At 38.8% G+C, this 20,232-nt stretch overlaps 4 protein-coding genes across 9 annotated transcripts; all 4 read left to right on the top strand.

The window, feature by feature from the left end:
• Window positions 1-11: 11 nt before the first annotated feature.
• ubfd1 (ubiquitin family domain containing 1) lies at window positions 12-3,571 on the top strand. 3 transcript variants are annotated; one of them, XM_024390250.2, is made up of 8 exons: window positions 12-128; window positions 373-468; window positions 1,242-1,529; window positions 1,643-1,851; window positions 1,978-2,043; window positions 2,769-2,874; window positions 2,961-3,043; window positions 3,203-3,571. In XM_024390250.2, the coding sequence occupies exons 2-8, from the start codon at window positions 453-455 to the stop codon at window positions 3,311-3,313; spliced, it is 879 nt and encodes a 292-aa protein (XP_024246018.1). In that variant the 5' UTR covers window positions 12-128; window positions 373-452; the 3' UTR covers window positions 3,314-3,571. The 3 variants fall into 3 exon arrangements, with proteins under 3 accessions (XP_024246018.1, XP_042163434.1, XP_024246019.1); XM_042307500.1 differs by having other exon boundaries at window positions 2,961-3,097; window positions 3,203-3,319; XM_024390251.2 differs by lacking the exon at window positions 12-128 and having other exon boundaries at window positions 451-472.
• A 2,320-nt stretch (window positions 3,572-5,891) lies between these two features.
• LOC112226049 lies at window positions 5,892-14,578 on the top strand. The gene is made up of 22 exons (XM_042307098.1): window positions 5,892-5,952; window positions 6,097-6,219; window positions 6,314-6,468; window positions 6,568-6,776; window positions 8,164-8,258; window positions 8,503-8,636; window positions 8,731-8,855; window positions 9,064-9,181; window positions 9,290-9,355; window positions 9,644-9,814; window positions 9,985-10,138; window positions 10,292-10,319; window positions 10,545-10,631; window positions 10,923-10,977; window positions 11,140-11,269; window positions 11,356-11,546; window positions 11,665-11,753; window positions 12,327-12,772; window positions 12,985-13,127; window positions 13,292-13,386; window positions 13,490-13,703; window positions 13,956-14,578. The coding sequence occupies exons 1-14, from the start codon at window positions 5,892-5,894 to the stop codon at window positions 10,924-10,926; spliced, it is 1,530 nt and encodes a 509-aa protein (XP_042163032.1). The 3' UTR covers window positions 10,927-10,977; window positions 11,140-11,269; window positions 11,356-11,546; window positions 11,665-11,753; window positions 12,327-12,772; window positions 12,985-13,127; window positions 13,292-13,386; window positions 13,490-13,703; window positions 13,956-14,578.
• An 861-nt stretch (window positions 14,579-15,439) lies between these two features.
• On the top strand, window positions 15,440-16,989 carry rmi2 (RecQ mediated genome instability 2). Its single transcript, XM_024390237.2, has 2 exons — window positions 15,440-15,810; window positions 15,904-16,989. Exons 1-2 carry the CDS (start codon window positions 15,519-15,521, stop codon window positions 16,053-16,055), a joined length of 444 nt encoding a protein of 147 aa, XP_024246005.1. The 5' UTR covers window positions 15,440-15,518; the 3' UTR covers window positions 16,056-16,989.
• Window positions 15,934-18,911, top strand: LOC112226039 (stannin). Of its 4 annotated transcripts, none has more exons than XM_042307456.1 (2): window positions 15,934-16,070; window positions 17,980-18,911. In XM_042307456.1, exon 2 carries the CDS (start codon window positions 18,091-18,093, stop codon window positions 18,352-18,354), a length of 264 nt encoding a protein of 87 aa, XP_042163390.1. In that variant the 5' UTR covers window positions 15,934-16,070; window positions 17,980-18,090; the 3' UTR covers window positions 18,355-18,911. The 4 variants fall into 4 exon arrangements, with proteins under 4 accessions (XP_042163390.1, XP_042163392.1, XP_024246006.1 ...); XM_042307458.1 differs by lacking the exon at window positions 15,934-16,070 and adding an exon at window positions 17,025-17,109; XM_024390238.2 differs by lacking the exon at window positions 15,934-16,070 and adding an exon at window positions 17,159-17,350.
• The last annotated feature ends 1,321 nt before the right edge of the window (window positions 18,912-20,232 follow it).

Below are 20,232 nucleotides of genomic sequence, written 5' to 3'. Positions count from 1 at the left end.
ACTTCTTGCGTCGACCAGACATTTCTGAGATGGCTAAGCAAATACAAAAAGCCTAGAATCTAACTAGAGACACCCACGCCGTTGTTGGACAAACACTTTTCGGCTACTCTTCTTCAAAAATCCATATGGTAACTTTTCTTCTTCACGCTCTCTCTGTCAATAAATTATCAGCACGAGCCAATTCAGCATAACCCTACCATTAGCACATTTGGTAGATTGTTGTAGTTAGTAGGCTATGTATCTAATAGCTAGCTAGCGAAGTTTCTCGTGATCGCAACCAAGCATTGTGTCGTTGTTGTGGGGGGGACAACTGCTAAATGACTTTCATTAGAAACCAAGCAAACAGTTGAGATTTATGAAACGCTTTTACAGACAATGGAAGCCCCGTAGGACCAATACACTTCAGCGCGTCCGTTTCCCAGCAGTCTCACTTCATATTGTACACAATCATCATGGCGACCCAGGATGGTAGGTATTGAAAAAAATATAATGCTATGCTTGCCACAAATCTATGCGGTGCAATTTATCAAATTTCAAATCATTAATTTAGGCATTTAATCGTATTTATGGTGTTGGTGCAAATTGAACATGTCAATTGGATTTGAAATCCTATTTTCTTCATAATCCAAGGTTCGCCCGGTTATCCTGGTCACCGGCTAGCTGCTAGCCAACCATATTTAGCTAAATATCGTTCGCTCTTTCGATTTTGTTACATAGCCAAAATAACTAGAGCTACTGTTACATAAGTTGTAATTTGATTCTAGGAACCTAGGACAAGTGTAATAGTTGTAGCTATAGCTACAAAATAACATAGCGATCAGCCTTAGCTTATAAATGCCTAATATAGCTATGTTAACTAGCTAGCCAACTCTATCTGACTGCAAATGTAGCTTGGATGTATCAGCTAACTTAGCTAGCATGACTAGGTAGTTAGCAAGTTAGCGCTATTTGCAAATAAGCTACAGTAATTCGCTAACAGCCACGTGAGATGTCAGATTTAGCTAACGTAGCTAAACGACCCACAGAATACCAAATAGGTCAACCAGCCAGTTGCTTGCTGCTGCTTTGTCATAACAAACGAGCTGCATGAAGCCATACTTGCTAGTTATTACTTGGCTGAGAAGACCTAATGTGACAAACTATTCCCAAACATTGAGTGTTGACATAGCTGTGCCTGGCTGATAATTCTTGTGGAGTTGAGAATTCTCAGCTAAACGATGCCTTTCACAATCCTTTCATAGGAAATGAAGAAGTCGTCATGGAAACTGAAGCCACGTTGAAAGAGCCACAACCACTGTGTGAAAATGTTGGCGAAGGAAATGCTGAAGTATCGGAAACTGTGTCTCGGACAGATAATGCTGGGGAAAGCTCTTCAACTCAGGACCCCACTGTCAGCAATGGAGATGACAGTGATGAAGGAAAGGAGATGGTGGATCTAAAGATTATTTGGAACAAGAATAAGTATGATCTCAAGATTCCTTTAGATGGAACTGGAGCTAAACTGAAAGAGCGAATCCATTCACTCACTGGTAAGTAGTTGTTTAGACTTGCGTACTAACTACTTGGATATGTATAACAGTCACAGTGTTGATTAATGTCTCTCAACCACTCTCTATTTTTCTCTCTCTCTCTATGTTAATAGGTCTTCCACCTGCTATGCAGAAAGTGATGTACAAGGGACTCCTACCAGAAGATAAGACGCTACGTGAAATTAAAGTTACAAATGGTGCAAAAATAATGGTGGTTGGATCTACAATAAATGATGTACTAGCTGTAAATACTCCAAAAGAGGTTATTCAGCAGGAAGTTAAAGCTGAAGAAAACAAAAAGGAACCTTTGTGTCGGCAAAAAGTAGGACTTTTCAACGTCTTTTGAGTTCCATATTTGTAAATAAACAACTTCTTTGCCCAAGGTATGGTCACAGGTTAGGATGTTTTTTATTCAACTGTGAACTTATAATAATGTATTGAATTTCAGCAACACAGAAAGGTGTTGGACAAAGGCAAACCAGAGGACATAATGCCATCTGTTAAAGGAACAAAGGTGAGTATTTTCAACAAAACCCGAATGATGGTTGGGAAATTATGCTTTTAATGGTTGTTTTACACTGAGTATACCAAGCATTAGGAACACCTTCTTAATATTGTTGCAGCCCCCCATCCCTTGCCCCCAGAACAGCCTCAATTCTTTGGGGCATGGACTCTACAAGGTGTCTGGCCCATGTTGACTCCAATGATTCCCACAGTTGTGTCAAGTTGGCTAGATGTCCTTTGGGTAGTGGAATATTCTTGATACACATGGGAAACTGAGTGAAAAACCCAGCAGCGTTGCAGTTCTTTACACAAACCGGTGTGCCTGGCACCTACTACCATACCCCATTCAAAGGCACTTAAATATTTTGTCTTCCCTATTCACCCTCTGAATGGCACACATACACAATCCATTTCTCAATTGTCTCAAGGCATAAAAATCCCTCTAACCTGTCTCCTCCCTTTCATCTACACTGAATGAAGTGGATTTAACAAGTGACATCATTAAGGGATCATAGCTTTCACATGGATTCACCTGGTCAGTCTGTGTCGTGGGAAAAAGCAGGTATTCCTAATGTTTTGTATACTCTGTGTATATTACCCTGTTTTATATATTTTTCTCACAGATATTTCCACTGGAACACTGTATCAATTCAGGAGCTTGGAGATGGGTCGTTGTGAATTGCTTTCTTGTTCTTCCACTAATGACCAGCAAGTGATCTCTCATTTGTTACACAGGAACGCTTACCAACAGTGCCTTTAGCCGGAATGTACAACAAATCTGGTGGAAAAGTTCGTCTCACCTTCAAACTGGAACAAGATCAACTGTGGATTGGAACTAAGGGTGAGATGACACCCTGGTTTAGTTGGAATGTGTATAAGGAAAAAGTGTTATGGCACTCACCCTTATCTGTGTACATTCTCCTACAGAGAGGACAGAGAAAATCCCAATGGGCTCCATCAAACATGTGGTGACTGAACCCATTGAAGGCCATGAGGATTATCACATGATGGTAACACGTTTCCTTACTACCAACTGCACAAGCCAGATTGACAGTTGATGTAATGTATGTTTTTTTCCATAAACACATACATTACTTTGTATTTTGTCAAAAGTAGCTATCTTACTGTCATTTATGGTGCAATTCATTTTCTCTCATTCACTTTCCTAGGCGTTTCAGTTGGGTCCAACAGAAGCCTCTCAGTATTGGGTCTACTGGGTGCCAATTCAGTTTGTTGATGCAATCAAAGACACAGTCCTTGGAAAGTGGCAGTATTTCTAATGTGCCTCTATTACTGACAGTGGAAAAACTGTGATCTAGAACAGAAACATATGAAAATGGGGATCCGGAGACAACAAGGAGTCCTAAGGAACTTAACATTGAAGCATATTAGAGAAGCAAACTGAAGGATGCCAATGGACTAATCATATTATTTGGGTTTTCAAGTGCACTATGAGGCATCATCATATTCCTCAGCCCAGTTCATCATAAAAAATTGAGCAAACCCAAAGGAAAACAATAAAACTAAATGTACAGAGATTGCTGATGCATTTTTCAGTTATTCTTAAAGTAATAAAATGTATTTAAGGAAAAAAGAAAAAAGCTGGACTAGTATGTGGTAGCCTATGTTTATTTATTCTATGGATCAACACAAGCAAACTTGCCAAAGTTGAATACAGTTTCTAAAGGTCTCAAGATATTGGTTTACTTGTAGTCATGATAAATGTTCATGTTAACATAAATGATTTAAACATCTAATGGAACTTAAGAAGATTCCCTCAGCAGAAGTAGATCACTATATAACTTAAAGTAGTAAGAAACTTACTCATGTAAGTTTTGCAATTTACAATCATCATTTATAGTTGAGGGGGAATTTCTGTTGATTATTTAAAAAGAAGAGTGGGTGTTGTGGAATAATCTCACAGATGATTCAGAATATGTTTCTATTCAGCATCAGGCCAGACATTGAGCATTACTGCAATTCAGTGTCATGCTATCATGAGACCTCTGTCACATGCAAAGGGAATTAGTATAATCACATGGTTTAGATCAGGGATGGGCAACTGATGGGGGCCACAAAAAATCTGAACTCATCATGAGGGGCCGCAGTTGCTCGTGATTCCCCTCCCCCATCACCACATTAGCAGCCTCCCTCTTGACAGCAGATATTACACATTTTGCCATGGGGTATAGAGAAAATGTTGCTGTTTTAAAGCAAGTTTGCTGCAATTCTACACATTCTGTCATATTTCAGAGACAAGATCTTGCAATTATATAACACATTTTAATATAATTCTACAAATTTTGCAATGGGGCAAAGAGGAAAACTTGCTGTTTTACAGCTAATTTCCTGTAATTCTACACATTTTGCCATAGGGTGGACAGAGAAATGTTTTTAAAATTATAACTGAGTGAGACTGACTAACAAAATCAATGGGGTCCTCCCGGACAGTAAATCGACCATGATTACTACGTTCAGATAATGTAGCTGGCCACTAGACTAATTTACCAATCTAAACATTTTTAGAAATGGGCTATGTGAGGGACTATCAGTGACTGACATAGCAAGAGAAAAACTGCTAATGCTCAACCAAATTTTGAAATTGCACCTTAAGTGTATTCTACCATTCTAGCTTGCAACAGCAACTTGAGACACCTACTGAGTTAAAAATAAATACATTTGATCCGAGGGCCCATCCCTGGTTTAGATGCACTATGCTGTTCCTACAGGAGAGGGCCACAATGTCACACTTTTACATTTCTTGTTGATAGCAATATCATCTGCCTTGGGTATAATTTTTCAGAAATGCAAAGGCCTTAATGTATTTATATACAGATAAGAACCAGTAACTGCAACATTCAAATACATCATTTAATTTAAAGTATTTCATAAATATACAAACACTGAAAAGCATATGAAGTCCAAGTTTCCTTTGCATTTGCCAATGTCCATTCAAATTTCCAAAGCCTAAAAATGTATTTTTTTTTTAAATCTGCAAAAAATATATAGACACTTTAAAAGCAAATAACGGAAATAGGTTGTTTGGGACTGACGTTGTAGTGATATTAACTGGTTATACCTTTGCCAGTAATAAGGTCATCAACTGAGCAGATACTGAACTAAATGTAAATTAAGCAACCAGCTTATAAGAGCATATCAGTGTTGTCTGGCAATAAAAAACCATATCATATTGCAACCATCTCTTGGAGTTGTCAGAGAACCATCAATTTAAACATTGTAATTGACATACTTACAATTGTGAATGTTATAATGATAATATTACAATGGTTACAGTGGTTATAATAATACTTCTGTTTCCAGACTATGAATAATAAGTCATTTTTATTGACATCGACATGGCTAGAGAAAGACCTTTAACCCTGGTGGCTCCAAGTTTCCAGTAAAGATCATCACCCTTTGGTATACTCTAGTAATTTTAGTGACGTTTTGCTGGCCTCTCAATGGGTTATTATTCAAATCAAAATCACATTTATTTATATAGCCCTTTTTACATCAGCTGATAGCTCAAAGTGCTGTACTGAAACCCAGCCTAAAACCTCAAACAGCATGTAATGCAGGAGTAGAAGTACGGTGGCTAGGAAAAACACCCGCAAGTGGTTCCTGAGGACCCCCCAACCCTTCCTCCTGCAAGCCTCCAGAGAGTTCCTGTCCTGTCTTAGCACCAAGAACTTCACTTGTGGGACCTACCAGATTTTGTATGTGAAAACATACGTTTTATTTCCATGTGGTTGACTATTTGCCCTCACTTGATCTAGTACTTCAATGTGGTGTCTTTGCCTTCGCAGAGTGGAAGCTCTAGGTCATCAACCAGCTAACACTAACCCTGCTAACTCAGCTATGGACAGACAAAGACAGCTTTTGATCTACACTGATTTCATTGAGCTTAATGACACTAAAGGTACATTTAAATAATTCTGTAATATCAAGGATACCTGAAAATGTAATTTTACTAAGCATGGCGAAGACAAAGGAATTTTAATCAGTTAGTATAGAAAGACTACTATATTTCTCCAACCTTTGAAAATATTTTTTATTATTTCAGACCCCAACTGTGTCAATCACTCAAACAACAGCGCTGACTGGCTTAAAAAGTACTTTGGGCTGTTTGTTGGTTTTGCGCCCCTAGAAGAACTCAAACGACTGCATGGAAACTTCTCAGTGGTTGGTACTAGTTCATGATTTTGACCTTTTGAACTTACGGATTCATCCAATAGTCATTTGTAACCAGTTTGAATCCATTTTCTTATTCCACTGTGTAGATGGATGTCCTGCCTATGCTGAGCCCCAGGCAGCTGGGGGAGGTGGCCTCTACCCCTGGTCAGCTCAGAAACCTTGGAGATGTCCACATGATACTGATTCATGTGATCCCAGAGATCTGGACGAGTTCTTTGACATCGTTTCTCCAGCTGTTGAGGTATGGATGATTGATGTCCATGGTCAATTCTTATACCACTGCCTTATTTCCTATATACCTTTGCTTAGTACAATCACCACATGTGTTTCTGTCCTTCAGGGTCTTCACCTTCCGGTGGATGTGCGTCAGGTGCTGCTCCAGCAGGTGTTTGACAATGCCAACCTATCAGATCCCTCCATCAAAGACCCTGAGGTGCTGGTGTGGTTGGGCCAGAGACTCCGCCCACTTTTACCAAATCTAACAGAGGAGCATGTGGCCCCCCTCTTCAACATCATCAGACACAGACACTGCAACACCAGCCAAGAAACGTAAGATCAGCCCAGTGTATTATAGAAACACTAATCATTTCTAATAATGTGATGCATGTTTACAACTGACCTTCGTGTACAGTACATTACTGCTCTTAGTTGTGCTTGACAATGCATATCAATGGGTGCTCTTTCTGGTTTCTGTCATCTACAGAGTGGCATTGCTGAACTCTATCCTACCATCACTGTCCAACGGCACACAGGCTGCTGTCCAGCATCAAATAATCATCCCTCTCAGAGGTATTCACCTAGTCATCATCTCCAGTGGTGTGAAGTACTAAGTAAAAATACTTGAAAGTACTACTTAAGTTGTTTTTTTGGGGTAACTGTACTCTACTTTTACTTCACTATATTTCTAAGGAAAATTATGTACTTTTTTATGTCATCATATCATGCAAAACTCATCATACCAGCTGTATGTTTGCCTGCTTGAACGGCAATAGCTCAGATGCACATGAAACATGAAATGACCCCAGGAATGAATAAACAAAGTTCAAGAGATGCAGAAAAATGATCTAACATTTAAAATGGGTGAATCTTTCCAGACAGCTGGGTGATATAACAACATATTACAATCGTAGCAAGTAGATCTTTCCTCAACAAAGTACGAGTTACCAGTAACAGTAGTAGTATCTCACTTTACTTCTCATGATCCTTCTCTCTATAATTCTCCCTAAATACATGATAATATAGAATAATGGGTTTTATATACCATGGTCTGAGGGCTGCAGTTTTGGGCTTAATGCTGGACCAAATGAGGAACAAATGAATTTACCTTATCTCATTGTTCGCAGAATCAACTCCACTACGTTGCTATAGGAACAACAGCTTCTTCGTGTTCCTGAGACAATCTTTCCCCAACTTTACATTCCCAAAGTTGACCAACTTCCTCTCCCTTATTCCACCACAGCGGGAATCTGAGGTACAGTACATTGAACTTGTTTCAGCTGCACTTCAACTTTTGGAAAGTGTGTTCTGGCCTCGAGTCACTGTGTATCCTATGCTATCTGTTTTTCCAGCTGCTCAACACCATGCATCCCTCAGAGCTCAGCACCATCCTCAGGAAGATTGTGCAGACTAATCTCTGCACAATCTTCCGAAACTACAAAAAACAAAATAACTCCAGAGTTCTGGAAACCATAAGGACACACACACTGCTGATTGTGGTCACCATTTTCATTTGATTTGATTTGATTTGACCATTTTCAAGCACTCACTGAGTATCCCTTTCTTAGGATTTACTGAAAGAAAAAACTCTGACTGTAAGCTACCACACTGGAAATACCTTACATTTGCTGATGCTATTACACAGATATATCTACATCATTTAAAGAGAATAAAAGGAAGAAAAGGTTGATGACTGTCTGCTGTGGTTTGGTTTTGACAGTGTGTATCTACTGGGATCCAAGCTCACTTTCAATGGCTCAGCCATAACTCAAGATGATGCGTACAGCACCATAAAGACCTACCTCAACACAGGAAGTGAGTGTTTTAGTACTAACTACTGATTACTCCAGTTTACATTATACATATATTTATCATTGCACTTTACACATTGCATGAATGGATATTTTTCAACATAAGGTCTGTTACCAAAGAATATGCATAAATTCTGCTTTATGGCAGATATTCCTCAAGGATGTATGCCTTTTATTAAAGCGGCATACAACGGCATCATATATGATTTCTCACATCAAACACATATTTATTGATTTCTGACTTGTAGGTTCAGCAGCACCCAAGTGTTATAGTCCCTCTGACCCAAATCTCAACTCCACCGCCTGGTTCCTTAACTACATTGGTGTGTTCATCACCTTTGTGACCATTGAAGACTTCAACACATTTGGCTCAGAGTCAACGGTAAGCCCATCCACATGCCTGTTTGATGAAGGGGCATCATATACTACCAAAAATGTATAACCAAAGGTTTATCTTTTTGTTTGTTTTTTTACAGCTAAAACTATTTGCCGTGAACCCAGTCAACATTGAGTTGTTCAATTTCGCTGGAGCTCCTCAAAATCTGACTAAACGCTTTACTGAGCTTATCTTCCTGCAGAACTCCAACTTCCTCCCACTGCAGTGAGTTTTGAACAGTAACCACTAAAATAATTAGTTTTATGTTACTAACTTACTTTATTTCTTGCATTTATGTCAAGGGTATGATAACAGACAACAGTCTACATTGAATCTGAATGACGCTATGGGGAAGTTGGGCATGGCATTCTAATCCAAGATAGTGTTACTCTGTGTTTTATTTCATATTTTTGTTTTATTCCCATATCTTTAGGCTTCCACCACACTTACAATGTTTTGTCACAGCTTCAGCTTACTCTAAGCTCAATGAGTCAGCGAGTGTGGTTGTCCGGGGCAACCTGAACCAATCCTGTACTAACGTGGACTCAGGGGTGAGCACCATCAGGATCAGTATGAGCCATTATTTCCATGTGATCATAATCCATTGATTGGTTAAGTGATACTGTTACCTAATCTTCGCTGATGTCATTTACTTCCAGATTACTTCCGCACTGGCATTCGTCTGGGATCCAAGTCCGGGATCAATCACGGCCCTGGGCCCGCAGGTCACAAGTCTGACCACTAGACAGATCACTAAAGCCCCGCCCAGTGTGATTTTACAATCCCTGAGTACTCTGAGCAGTGTTTTTGGATGGAACTTGGGACAGTCCTTGTCCATCATACAGATTCTCATCACCCAAAACTTCCAGTTGATTCACTTCTTAATAGGTTTATTGCTTGTGGCCTATAGGTTGTGAGCATCATTCACAACCATGCTTCATGCTTTAAACCATTCCATCCTCTCTACTGCCAATGTAGAGGATATTTCATAATTTAATGTTCTCTTTCTTCAGATAAACAATACTGACAGTCTAATAAACCTGGGCTCTTTAGTGGGAGGTCTTCCAACCCAAACACTCACCACAATACCCGAGCAGCAGGTTCTGACAACATCTGCCTACCCAACATTTGTTACCAACATGCTGACTGCTCCAACAATTGTGCAGCAGATCTATGTTAATAAGGTATGTACTTACAGTAGCTAGACTAACTGATGTGAAGTAGGCGTTATGAATTTCCCTCCCAATATTTCTACATGCCTCATTTAAATGTGTTCTGAAAAAATCTAGGGTAATCAATCATAATAACAGTATTAATTTTAAAATGCTGACATGTTTTTGTATGACTTATTCAGATCATCACAGTCAACATGAAACCAACGGAACTGATAGTCAATGTCCCAGATGAAATGGCAACTGACATTCCCAGCAATCTACTGAATTTCCCAACAACGGGAAATCAAACTCACTGCTCTGAACATCAACAAGAAAAAATGGAAACCTCAGCAGGTATTGAGGGGATTGTAGTATTCAAAAGCTGTGTAGACCTTCAAAATGTACACGATTATACAGTGGTGAACATGTGTATTATACATCTATAAATGTGTCTGCACCTCTGTTTCTCTCTGTTTCATTTATTGGCTGTGCTGTTCTTTGATACAGTAGCAAATGGATTGGATGAGCCTCATGAGTAAGTGTAACAGTGTTTAGAGAATTTTGGTCCTGACCAATAGCTGAGCAGAAATCATACATGTATCATTTTCACATGGGGATACATTTTTATTATGTACTTGAACAAAAATTGGTTATGATAACATTTATAGTTCCTGTATTAACTCGAATGAATGTACTGCATTGATTTCTTTGTAGCCTTTCTGAGTACGTGCTTCAAGGATTCATTTGCTCTCTTGTCCAGACTTTCACCAAAACAAGAATTAAACCTCTCATCAGAGCTTGCAGACGTAGGGCCGGTCGAAGAAAGGTGGTTCTCAAGGAGACACCGGTGAATATTAAAAATACAACTTTTTCTACATAAACTAAAGGGCCCTACTCAATCAAAACCGGTAGCCAGGCCTCCAGAGTACATTGTTAATGTGCCTGTACGAAGTATAACTGTTTTAATTATTTTTCATGGCTACATGAATCCAAGCATGTATTCTCTCAGCACAAGAATGACAATAGTTATATATACATATTGAATATGTTTCTCTGTTTTCAAGGAGCTTATTTTACAGACATATGAGAAAGTAACATTTTGTTTTAAAACTAACTTGCATGTGGAACAACATCAAAGGTGAAAGTCCTCAAGATTTTGACAACTATCCATCAGATATGTTGCTGTATTACAGGTAAGTTGGTCATGTCACTGACATTGTAAAATACATTGTAAATGAAGGTAACTAATGTTAGATGAACTATTTACTGTTATTTTTTTACGCTGACATAACCAAATGAAAATGCCTTATAAATGAACCATAAAGACAATGTAAACTGTTTGTATCTTTCTCCAGCTACACCAACATGCAACAGACCGACTGCAGATCCTACTTCATTGAAACAGGACGAGCAGACTTCTCCGCCCTGTCCAGCACGTTGGATGGAAGAAAGGTTGATCTACTGAACAATGCCAAAAAGTGCCTGGTGAGTTATGTATTCAAGATGAAAGACACAAGTTTCTGGCTGAATGTTTAAAAGCAGTGATAATGACGACATTTGATTTATTCCAGAACATCAAAGGGACACAGCTCAGTCGAGATAATGTCGAGGTCCTGGGCAACATGGCATGTGCTCTGGATGAGGACTACATTCAGAGCGCTGACTCTTACATCCTGGAGAAACTAAAGAACTGCAATGACTTCTCCGATCAGCAGATTACAGCTATGGAGACTGTTATCTGCAGTGGCAACACCACATATGGGTATGTCACATTGCTGATATCGGAGCTGTGCTGATTTGTATTCGTGTAGATACACAAAAAAAATAAAAAATGAATGCATTTTTTCTTAATCAGTCTGTCGTTATTCTTATCTGTTCAGAAACCCAAGCACATGGACTGAAAAAACTAGAGCAGCTTGACATTCTTCCACTGTACTTGACAGAGAACTTCTGGAAACACATAAGCACGGTATACTATACATGAAAATTGCATAGCACTTTGACACTATGTTGTATTCAAATCAAATTGTATTTGTAACATGCGTCGAATATCAAATCAATTAATCACATTTATTTGTATGTTTTTATTTTCGGCTGATGTCACAAGGTGCTGTACAGAAACCCAGCCTAAAACCCCAAACAGCAAGCAATGCAGGTGTAGAAGCATGGTGGCTAGGAAAAACTCTCTAGAATACAACAGGTGTAGACCTTACCGTGAAATGCTTACTTACTTAGTAAATGCATGTCCAGACTCCCTTGGCAACATTACTCAAGTGACCATAAGAAATAACGCATTCCCCTTTTGGGTATGACACTACCATGTTCAACCACTGTCTGAGCGCCCAAGTATTAATGGACAATCTGGCCAGCCTGACTGAGAAGGTAGATGACGATGACATGCAAAAGTTAATTTTGGAGAAGCTACGCCAGGTATAGAACTTTACTGACACAAAACAGGAAATCACAACAGATTTCAAACTCACAGGTTGCCAAGAGGTGGTCATTCAGTAACAGCTCTTTATGGTGTGGTCTTGTCCACTAGGCGTACCCCAAAGGCCTCTCAGACCAGCCGGTTCAGGTGCTTGGGTCAGTGTCTCGCGTGGCTTCCATGGAGCAGATTAACAAGTGGAACATCACTACAGTGGACACACTAGCAGCACTGATGGACAATGGCAATGGAGAATGGGACTCCGACAAATTAGGGATATTTATCTTTACACCAACAATGTCTTTAAATGGTGTTAAAAAAACAACATGATGAACATTTTGCTTCTAAAAGGTGTGCATTTGGTAGATTTGAATGAGTTGGCTTTTTGATTTAAATGTATATTTCATCTTCCTTTCTCAATTTCAGGCCAAAGTTATTGTCACCAAGTTCTTAAGTGCTGGCAATTCGCTTGGAGCCTCTGAATTGAATTCAATTGGAGGGCCTAACCTGTGCGCACTGGACCTCAGTGTGTTGCAAGGCATCAGAAATGACAGTCTCTGGTAAGATCATCGACAGATCTTGCTGTGTGAGAGAGACACCTTGTGGTCGAGTCACTCCAGTTCACATTTATCTTTGTTGTGCTCTTGCAGTGGTTAACCTCAACAGAGTATCCAGGCCTAAACGCCCCTTAAAATGTTGGACCATTTTCATATGCTTTTTTTGTTTGAGTGTTCATAGTTAGTGTTTTTCTTGTGCCTTCTGAACACAACAGAGATGCAGATGCTCTGGAAATCACTAGCTGTTCCTCAGCACATAAGAAGGTCTTCTTTGCAGTAGCTGAGATCGCCTTTCCTATCAACTTCATCCAAACCTGCGCCACTGCAGATCAGCTAACATCCTACCAGACATACCTGGGTAAGATTTCCCTTTTCTGCATACATACAGAAAGACGATGGTTTGTTTCTTGGATATCCTGTAATAAATGTGATTTAAAAGATTTAGTTCACTCGGTTGTGACATTAGAGAACACTTGTGCCACCCCCGTCCTCATTCTCACCATGTTCGTAACCCTTTTTTAGGAGGTGCCATTATCACCTACATACGGAGTCTGTCTAGGGTGAATATTAGCATGGACATCAACACTTTTATTTGTTTGGATTCAGCTGCTGTCCAGGTATGTGCACATTCCCGTAACCATACCATTCATCAATAACCTGTGATGGCAGTGACTTATATTCATTCTCATCTATTTTCTGTAATTCTCTGCCTCTAAATAGGCTCGTAGTGTGAGTGAAGTGTCTGGACTCCTCGGCTCCAACCTAAATTTACTGAAAACCTTTGAGAATACCACTGTAATGCAGAACTGGGTGTCAAAGCAGTTACAGTTTGAGCTTGACAAGCTGGGTATCAGTCTGACCGGAGGAAGGGTGGAATCAAACACCACCCCCATGACAACAAATACTGCCACCACCATCAAAAATACAACTTCCAGTAAGGTGTCAAATGTTACATTCATGGTTAGCATGCTTCGCATGCGCTAAATCCATTTTAAAATGTGATTCCATTAGAAAGTTTACAAATCATTTGGTTTCAAAGAGGGACATTAGTTATCTGTGATGTACCATAAACATAATTATATTTATAATGTATAGGAATGTGTTTGGGAACAGAAAGTAACAGTAATGACAGAAGACATGCAAATCTTAACCTTGTTATTCTGTTCTCTCTCTCCTTATCTTTTAGGCCAGAGCAGAGGCACATATCCAGCTCCTCTGCTTTTCCTGTTTGGTCTCTTGTTCATTGCAGTGCAAATGTAGATTCTAATATTGCAAGAGAAGCATTATAATTTAGACCAGGTTGCATAATTATCATATCACGTCTTAATATTACATCTATTTTTGTAATCTATTTTTAAAGAAGACATTAAAGCTGACATTATATTTGACAGCCAAATGAGTGCAGTATGCAATAAATATCCCATATAATATATAGTGTTTTATGAACTCCATTGCTCCAATTGTATTTTCTATTGGTTAATCATTCATATTAATGTAACTACTGTAGGTTATTTATCAACTACTACATTTAAATATATATATAATTTTTTGTTTATTTAATTTTGTATGTTGGGAATGGGAAAGAAATACAGATTAATATGAGGGTGTTCTGTTGTGGGTTTTACTAAGAAGGGCCACTTTAATCTGCCAGAAATGCTTTTCTCAAAGAAAGGGGGAAAGATGTGACTTTTCAATTAAAATGAAAAAGCGTCCAATTTGATTTTCTAGTTTTATATTTGCTCGTCAATGTTATTATTATTTACGGAACATGGTTTTACTTTGTTCAGTTGAAGGTTCACAATAGTGATAGGCCTAAGAAACTGCATGGGTCAATCAGGATCAAAGAAATCAAATGGGTACGACAAAAACGTGTGTTCCCTATGCCCATCATCAGCAAATGAAAATACCAGAGAAAAAGAGGCCCAACTCGGCGGAAAATCTTTCTCCCTGCAGCAGGTGGCGTTTTTTCGTTGTTTCGCCCACCATGCAAGGAGGTTTGTATGGAGGCCAATGAGATGGTCGAATTTGTTCAACAACAAAAAATAATGGCTTGTTTTCTACGTGAGGTTTATTTGGTCGAATATAACTTTCTTAAATTATTAGGAGTGTACTGATATAAGTAGGACAGGTGACATCCCGTCAACTTTGAGAAGAAAAAAAAAACACTTTATATAGGAGTTATCTCGAGATAGCTATGCTTATTCCTTGTATGAGGCTAGTAGCAGTCTCTCCAATGAATACAGGAGGTTTACGTCAACAATCCTCGTGGAAATGTATCCACCAATCCAAAGAAAGGATAGGCGGGAGCTAGACAGCCCTCTGTGTCGCTTCGTGAAAAACGACTCCCATTGTCATGTATAATTAAGCAATCATGCACGAATATGTGTGGTATAATTAGAGCAGTAGAACTAAATGTTTTGTCATATCAGTGGTATACATTCTGCTATACCATGGCTTTCAGCCAATCAGAATTCATGGCTCAAACCACCCAGTTTATAATCTTTGATAATACCCAGTGTTAGCACCACGTGTGCTTTTATTTTGAAATGTTCAAATATTTTATTGTATTTTTATTATTAACGACAAATCGATTTAACAAGTACATGGGGGAACACAAGTCTATATATAAACAATACCCAAAAGACAAATGTTGAAATCAACATCCCGGAAATTGGTCACAATTACGTCAAAGGTCACACGAAATATTTTTTTGAACTAATTCGTTTGAAAGGTTTCACTCGCATATGGCATGGACTCAGGACAAATTTCAGGCGAAAAGAAGAAAAGTCCTCCTATCAAAGTTCTTTCCAGCCAACTCCGAGAGGGAAAAGATAGCCGATTGAATGGCAAGCTCGAATTTAATATAAAAAGACTGGGGCAATTGAAAAATACTGCACTTGTAGTCTCTGTGGTTTGGATGCAAGGGACAATACTGGAAGTTAGGTCCGATCACAACACGGTTCTTCTTTTGGATGAGACAGGGACATTCGTTGTCAATGGCGTCAACAACATTCCCAAGGGCAACCCATGCCTACTTCAGGGTGAGATACACTTTTATTTTCCTTCTAGCTGCAGCTAAAATATGTACAACATTTGACAAAAGCTTTGATTTGTTACCCCCTGATTTTACACAGGTAACTATGTCATGGTGATGGGGATGATCCAGGCCCTCTCTCCAGAACCTGTCCTTCGCGCGGTAAAGATGGCAGACCTTTCTGAACGTGCTGCGATTCACAGAAAAATGTGGAAGTTGGAGGTGGAAGACCTTCAGCAAACACTCACGTAGAAAGAAGCATAAGCAGTATGTTGATATCAATGCCTGTTTGTTTTCATTTATTTTTATCAAAATGTAAATATTGCTACTGGTTTTGAGCGGTTTCTGGCCTGCCAGATATTTCATTGCCAAAGGTAATGGATCATAGCCTAGAAGTACGTGCCCGTTTATGATAGAAAGTGCATTATATGCATATATTATAGCCTAACACTGTTTATGATAGGCTATAATTAAGCAATAAGGCACGAGGGGGTCTGGTATATGGTCAATATACCATGGCTAAGGACTGTTTTGTCATACGCTTAGTATACTGTCAGCCAATCAGCATTCAGTGCTCGAACCACCCAGTTTATAATATATGCATATAATACACTAAACATGTCAGAAGTGCTGGAGGAGGGTTATGATTGGAAAAAAACTAGTCCGGGCAAGAAAGCACAAACTCAAACAAAAGACAAAGAATTTAAATTAAAGAATGAACAATGATCTCATTTGGTGGTAAAAGTATCTATTTTATGTGTGCTTATGTCATGCACAAACATTGAAAAAGTGCCATTAAGTGAATTCTACAGAAGCACACAATTGTATGTGATGAATGAAAATAAATGGGGCCTATACAATCAATGACACCCTTGTAAAACCATGGACTTGGGAATGCTCCAAGGTGCCTGGATTTCAATCAAAACATCCTGAAATAAGACTTCTTCCGCAGCATAACCACTCATTCATTCAACCTAAAGGCATTTAGGCCTAAGACAACAGATCTATATATATCTCTCTCTTGAAAAAAAAAAAGCAATTACGCACCATAAAAGTATTTAACAATTGAAAATGAATCTTGATATGTAATAACCCTCCCTGTCTGTTAGGTTTATGTACTCTTGTTTGTATATTTCTGGGTTGTTTTTGTATTTGTTGTGTTCATAATAAAAATACTTTTACAGTAGCTCGAGCCATCTTCCATGAAGAAGCAGCCTGTATGTATCACGTGATATTTTGGCGTCTGGAGCATCTACCAGTATTTGCATGACACATAACATTGAGCTAGGACTGATATGAGACCAAGGTAACACAGCAAATCTATGAGCTATAACTATTTCACTTTTCAACATTGTGTCCATAGACAAACATTAAGTGATATATATATATTTTAGATGTACATGTTGTCAATGAATATAATATAGCTACTACTGTTGCTTTAAAATAGAGATTGACAGCATAAATAACATTTGTTTCGATTTTTATATTGTGCATCACATGGTCTCATTTCCTGCACTGAAACAGGGGCCTTGAAGTTCAGTTCTTTCGTGAGTAGCTACTAGTGTATTTAATACACTGCATTAGCATTTTTTTAGAATGAAATCGGTTCCTTTAGGAAGGGCCATGGCTTTTATATGTTGATACAGGCAGGGATGTTGCTGCATAGCACATTGATGAAGACACACGATCACGTCGTCTGTCTTAATGGAATTGTAAGGAATCTCACCTAGTGCGTCTTAATTCTCCTTCCGACCCGATGTATCATGCATGTACATACATAAATGTGTATTACTGAGCAATGATTCGACGTGCACAGTTGAAACATGCGTTAGCATTGATGGCATAAAAGCGTTCCGTTCATAGTTCATTATTGCATACGCTGTTATGCAGAATATGGCGTATAGATAATATATGATTACCTACCACAGGGTGCTAGGCTATCAACTAAATTTTGTATCAATACATTATTTCAAGCCGTTTGCTTCTTTGGTGGATTTGGAGGTTAGATTCTGTGTTGAGTCCTATTACATAGGTCTATGGTTGAGTCAGCAGATATCTGCCCGAAAATTAATTAAACAGATTCAGGATGTGCAGATACAAGCACTGACCACGGGGTTTATTTGGTTCTTTTTTGTTAGTTAAATATTCAACATTATTTGCTTTTTGTGACCCCCAGGTCTCCCAAGCCGTACCATAAGACACCAAAATCAGCAAGGGATCACACCACGCTGTCCTTGTCAAGTACCCTGTTCTGTCACAATGCTCTGAGTCACCTTCCCGTTGCAACATGTACATCACAGACCACAGCCCAACTACTGGGGTGGTGACAATCGTAGTGATCCTCATTGCTGTTGCTGCCCTCAGTGTTCTCATCTGCGGATGTTGGTGCTACCTGCTCCTGCAGCGGATTGGCCAGTCTGAAGATGAGGAGAGTATTGTAGGAGAGGGCGAGACCAAGGAGCCCTTCCTGATGGTACAGTACTCCACCAGGGGCCCTCACGCCGAGCACAAAACCAAGCTCGCCCACAACGGCACTGAGAATCACACTTAACTGAGTCATTAAGAAACTGTGTCATCACCTAATATTAACCAAGAGGATCACCTCATTCACATTTCCTGCTGATCATCATCTTTCATCGTGCCATTGAAGGATGATAAACAGACTGCAGCTCAATGTCTTATGAGGAAATGTGATATTTTTGTTTCTCATTCCATTGTGTGGATCTCAGGATGTGAGGTTGAGAACAGTTCATTGTTAGGTTTCTTAAGTATACATATTTTGAACTCAAAAATGTACATCTGATCGATGTTGATAGTTTTTGTTAACTCAGCAATCCACTACTGAATTGTGACGGTAGACAGCGCTCTGAACAAATGAGTGGGCAAAACCTTCTTCAGAGCTTGTTGGAAGAATGTATGACAAATTGATGACAAAACAATTTACTTAATTTCAAGTTGCTCAAATTATTTTAAATTTGCTTAATTTGTTTGTTTGTTTTGCATAGTTGAACTTGGTTTTATTTACCTTCAGTATTCAAATGTGAGTTAATAGCCATTTTAATAATTTGCTAAATGCCAGATTTGCCCGAAGATAAAAAGTGTGATTCACTCCCTAGTTTATGTCTGTTTGTCACTGCTACTTACTAAATCATCTATTTTCTCCTGTGGTTGCACAGATAACCACTGAAATAAAACCAGTCATTGAAAGGGCAATTCTTCTTTGATAAACCATCACATTTCACAAGCACAAGGTCCCGGGTCTGAGTTTTAGTGAGGTTCGCACTCTAAAATACTATTTGGAGAACAGCAAAAATTTGGCCATGATTACTACACATTTAGATAGCTGGCTAGATTAATTTAACAATCTAAAAAATGTTTTTGCCATGGGCTAATTGAGTGACAGTCAGAGAGCGACTTAAAAGAAGAGGGAAACTGCTGATTCACAACCAAGTTCGAAATTGCACCTTGTGTATTTTACTATTCTAACTCTCAACAGTAAGTTGAAACCCCAACTGTTCCTAAAAAAATGATAGATTATTATATATTTTTTTTAATGTTGGCAAGGTCCGTACCTAGGTGTCCTCATTTGTAGCTACAACACTGAGTAGCTGCTACAACTGACATGGGTTGAGGAGTCCTGCCAAGAAGCTACCAAGAGCCAATTACATATTTTCTATATTCAGTTGCAACATAGGAAATCCTGATGGCCAGATTCTATGGTAGCTGAGTAGGTTGATATTTGATGAAACAATGTTATATAAAGTATTATGAAATGTAAATAACATTGTGAAGACTATTGTTCTCTTTGTCATTTGATGTACCATTGTATCATTTCTTGACTTGCTAAATAAAGGTTCAATTAAAAAAATACAAATCCACTTTAAATGTTATATCAGTCCATAGGCCTTGTGATTCCTTTAGATTCATTCCTTACAGGTGTATGTATTATATTGGTCCATAGGCCTTGTGATTCCTTTAGATCCATTCCTTACAGGTGTATGTATTGTTGATAGTTGTTCTTATTGCTGTTTAAACAATGGTGAAATATCATAATAATGTGACAATTTGTAGATTTTTATAGGATTACACAAATGGTAATAGTATTGGTTCCAATAAGTTTTGCTGACAAAATTGAGATGACCCCACTTCTGTCTTGAGAGTTCAGCAGCTTGTGAAATACAGTATACATTTAAAAGTACTACTAAAAGTATGACCACCTGCATAAGTAATATGCAGTATGCATAGACTTAATTGGAAGGCTCAATGCCTACAGTGTCATACCAGTGCAGAGAGATGATTCATCATCTCCCATATAGCCTGAAGGCAGTTAGAGTTAGGACCTACCCAAAACACAGGGCGCATTCCTCAGCCCAGGCATTGCTGACATGCCAGATCCTACAACGCCTGAATAGGTATTTTACATTTCAGC

The sequence above is a fragment of the Oncorhynchus tshawytscha genome, linkage group LG27 (genome assembly GCF_018296145.1).
Source record: "Oncorhynchus tshawytscha isolate Ot180627B linkage group LG27, Otsh_v2.0, whole genome shotgun sequence".
NCBI classification, from domain to species: Eukaryota; Metazoa; Chordata; class Actinopteri; order Salmoniformes; family Salmonidae; genus Oncorhynchus; species Oncorhynchus tshawytscha.
The sequence above is the reverse complement of the archived record's forward strand: the minus strand, read 5'-3'. Positions and strand labels throughout refer to the sequence as shown.